Source organism: Nicotiana attenuata, chromosome 12, assembly GCF_001879085.1.
Source record: "Nicotiana attenuata strain UT chromosome 12, NIATTr2, whole genome shotgun sequence".
NCBI classification, from domain to species: Eukaryota; Viridiplantae; Streptophyta; class Magnoliopsida; order Solanales; family Solanaceae; genus Nicotiana; species Nicotiana attenuata.
Window position 1 is genome coordinate 17,170,809 of NC_032000.1, and position 2,505 is coordinate 17,173,313.

Sequence of the window (2,505 nt, forward strand, 5' to 3'; positions counted from 1 at the left end):
CCAGCTACAGCTGGGGTGGTGCTGTCCTCTCATTTTTGTACAGGCAGATGTGTCGGGCTTCCATGGGCACACAGAGAGACGTTTGTGGCTTCCTGCCGCTTCTACAGGTGACAACATATTCAACGAATATGTCCGTTAGTTACAATTCTACCTAGTTATAGTTTATCTGACACTATACATCAACTTTCTATGTTAGGTTTGGGTCTGGGAGCGATTTCTGCAGCTTCGGCCACCTCTACCACAGCTACCGGCTAATGTAGACATTCCGAATCTCCCTCTAGCTTGTAGGTGGGTTATGCGTCGTAGACTTGCACGCGAGTATGATGCCCATCATAATCTCCCCCGCATCAGGGATGTGTTGGATTTGCTGGAGGACGCACAGGTGAATATCTAACTAAACTTACCAGTTATTGTTTAATTTAGTGTTGCGCATACTAACGGTTTGTGTTGTTATTTGATAGTTCATCTGGACGCCGTACAGCGAGGAGGTGATAGTTACCCTGCCAGCGTATTGTACGTTCGGCCGACATATTTGGAGGGCTTCTGTACCTTTCACATGCCTCGATATTGTGGAGCATCATGCCTCAGAGCGGGTTTTTCGTCAGTTTGGCCTTCCGCAGCCTATACCGACTCCGCCTGCATGGCATCCTTTACATTATGAGAGGGATGATCGGTCCAGGGTGGACGACACATTTATTGACTGGCTTAACGCCCAGCTGGCTATTTGGGACAGGCGAGGTGACTTAAACCCACCTCCGCAGCACTTTCCTATTGAAGGTTATATGGCATGGTACCGCACTGTTTCCCGACTTTTTATCGGGAACCCAGTTCATCAGGCAGAAGGTCGGTACGTCTCATACGCCGGGAGACACGAGGCTCTGGTATGTTTTCTGTTATAATTAATTATATACCTGTAATTTCGTGCCAAATACGTAGTTTAAATTCTTTACCTTTGTGCAGGCGATTGGATTGCATACCGTCTATCGTATGGGGTAGCAGATGCAGAGTTATGTCCACGATCCTGTGGTCATGCAGGACTATAGCCGTCGATTCATGGATTTGGCTGCCCAGACACTGCAGCGAGCCTGATCGGATCAGCGTTTAGCACACGAGGCTGATTATATTGACCCAGCCACGTAACAGCGAGGTCGTGGTATCCCACGAGGTGGTGGTGCCCGAGGAGGTGGTGGTGCCCGACGAGCTGCTGGTGCCCGACGACCTCGTGCTGCCCGAGGAGGTGGTGTTCAGCAGGGGGGCCATGATGCTCCTAACGATGATGTTGCTGCTGATATGACAGGTGCATGCATGAGACTGACATGCCATCTTACAGCCTGAGAATTTTTGACACTCCAGTGCCATCACAGATGACCCCATCGGGTCAACTATTGATCACGGGCTCGGATTTTCAAGGAGCTGAGTGGGGTAGATATTTCCCTGGCCCGTCTACCACTGATGAGGGTCGACCGACCCGAGATTTATTTAGTGGGCTTCCGACTGAGTTATGGCAGCTCTTCACATGCGCAGGTATGAGTTTATTAGTATTGAATTTGAATTTGTTTTAACTATAACTTATTTATTTTGTTACACTATATTAATTTCCTTATTTCAGGCTTCATGTGATGCTGCGACAGATGACTACATTCAGGATCCAGACACGATTATGGTAAGATAATATAAATTGTTATGAATTATTTATGAATTATTATGTAGTTTTCTAAACTAAGTTTTATATTATTATGTAGCATTCTACTGGACCTGACAGCACCATCGATACATGTCATCCTACGCCGCATCCGGCTATAAGGAGAAAACATGATGATGATGATCCTGATAGCGTACCCGGGCGGGAGGGGATACGCCTCAGGCCGACGGCTACAATGAGACACACCGGATGCGGGACACATTGAGTCGGCCTTCCTTTTTTTTATTTGGTGTAAATAATATTTTTGTACATATTAACAACAATATTTAATTGAATATATCCATTACTTTTTTTAGTTCTCCATGTGTTTTATTGTTTCGTATAACAACACAAGCATTTAAACTTAAATGCCACTAATTAAAATAAATTGCAGTACAACAAACAAGGAAAACATAACAACAACACAAACACAAACATAACATGCCAACATAATAAAAATACATAAAATATGAAAAATACACTAAGCACATACAGGCCATTGTTTAGTCCCGGCTGCCATTTATTCTCCCCTCCAACCACTTAAATCGTTGTTCCATTTGTTCTTTTTCTTCTTCTAACTCTTTCACTCTCGCCTTCACCTCCGCAAGTTCCCGTTTATATTTATTTTTACGTTCCTTCTGTGCTTCACAATTCCATTCTGCTCTCCATTTTTCATCTCCTACCTGCTTTAGTTTCTCCCTCATTTCTGTAATAATTCTATCGCTTTCTCTTTGTACTCCCAGTTGGCATAACCACTTATTATGAAGAGATTGCAGTTGTTCTCTGTAGCATTCCTGATAACATGGTTCATCAACCCATTCATC

The 2,505-nt window shown here is 44.3% G+C and overlaps 1 protein-coding gene and 1 long non-coding RNA gene across 2 annotated transcripts; both read left to right on the top strand.

Moving 5' to 3' along the window:
* On the top strand, positions 354-1,335 carry LOC109235917 (serine/threonine-protein phosphatase 7 long form homolog). The gene is made up of 4 exons (XM_019402161.1): positions 354-382; positions 482-881; positions 961-978; positions 1,144-1,335. The coding sequence occupies exons 1-4, from the start codon at positions 354-356 to the stop codon at positions 1,333-1,335; spliced, it is 639 nt and encodes a 212-aa protein (XP_019257706.1).
* Positions 1,491-1,847, top strand: LOC109236172. The gene is made up of 3 exons (XR_002069462.1): positions 1,491-1,524; positions 1,610-1,663; positions 1,743-1,847. It is a non-coding gene; the product is annotated as an uncharacterized LOC109236172 (long non-coding RNA).

Bases quoted from the DNA above. Each gene is read 5' to 3' on its own strand.
- LOC109235917 (XM_019402161.1), top strand. From the start codon at position 354: ATGTGTTGGATTTGCTGGAGGACGCACAG. The intron at 383-481 runs GTGAATATCTAA...GACGCCGTACAG, and splicing joins ATTTGCTGGAGGACGCACAG to CGAGGAGGTGATAGTTACCC.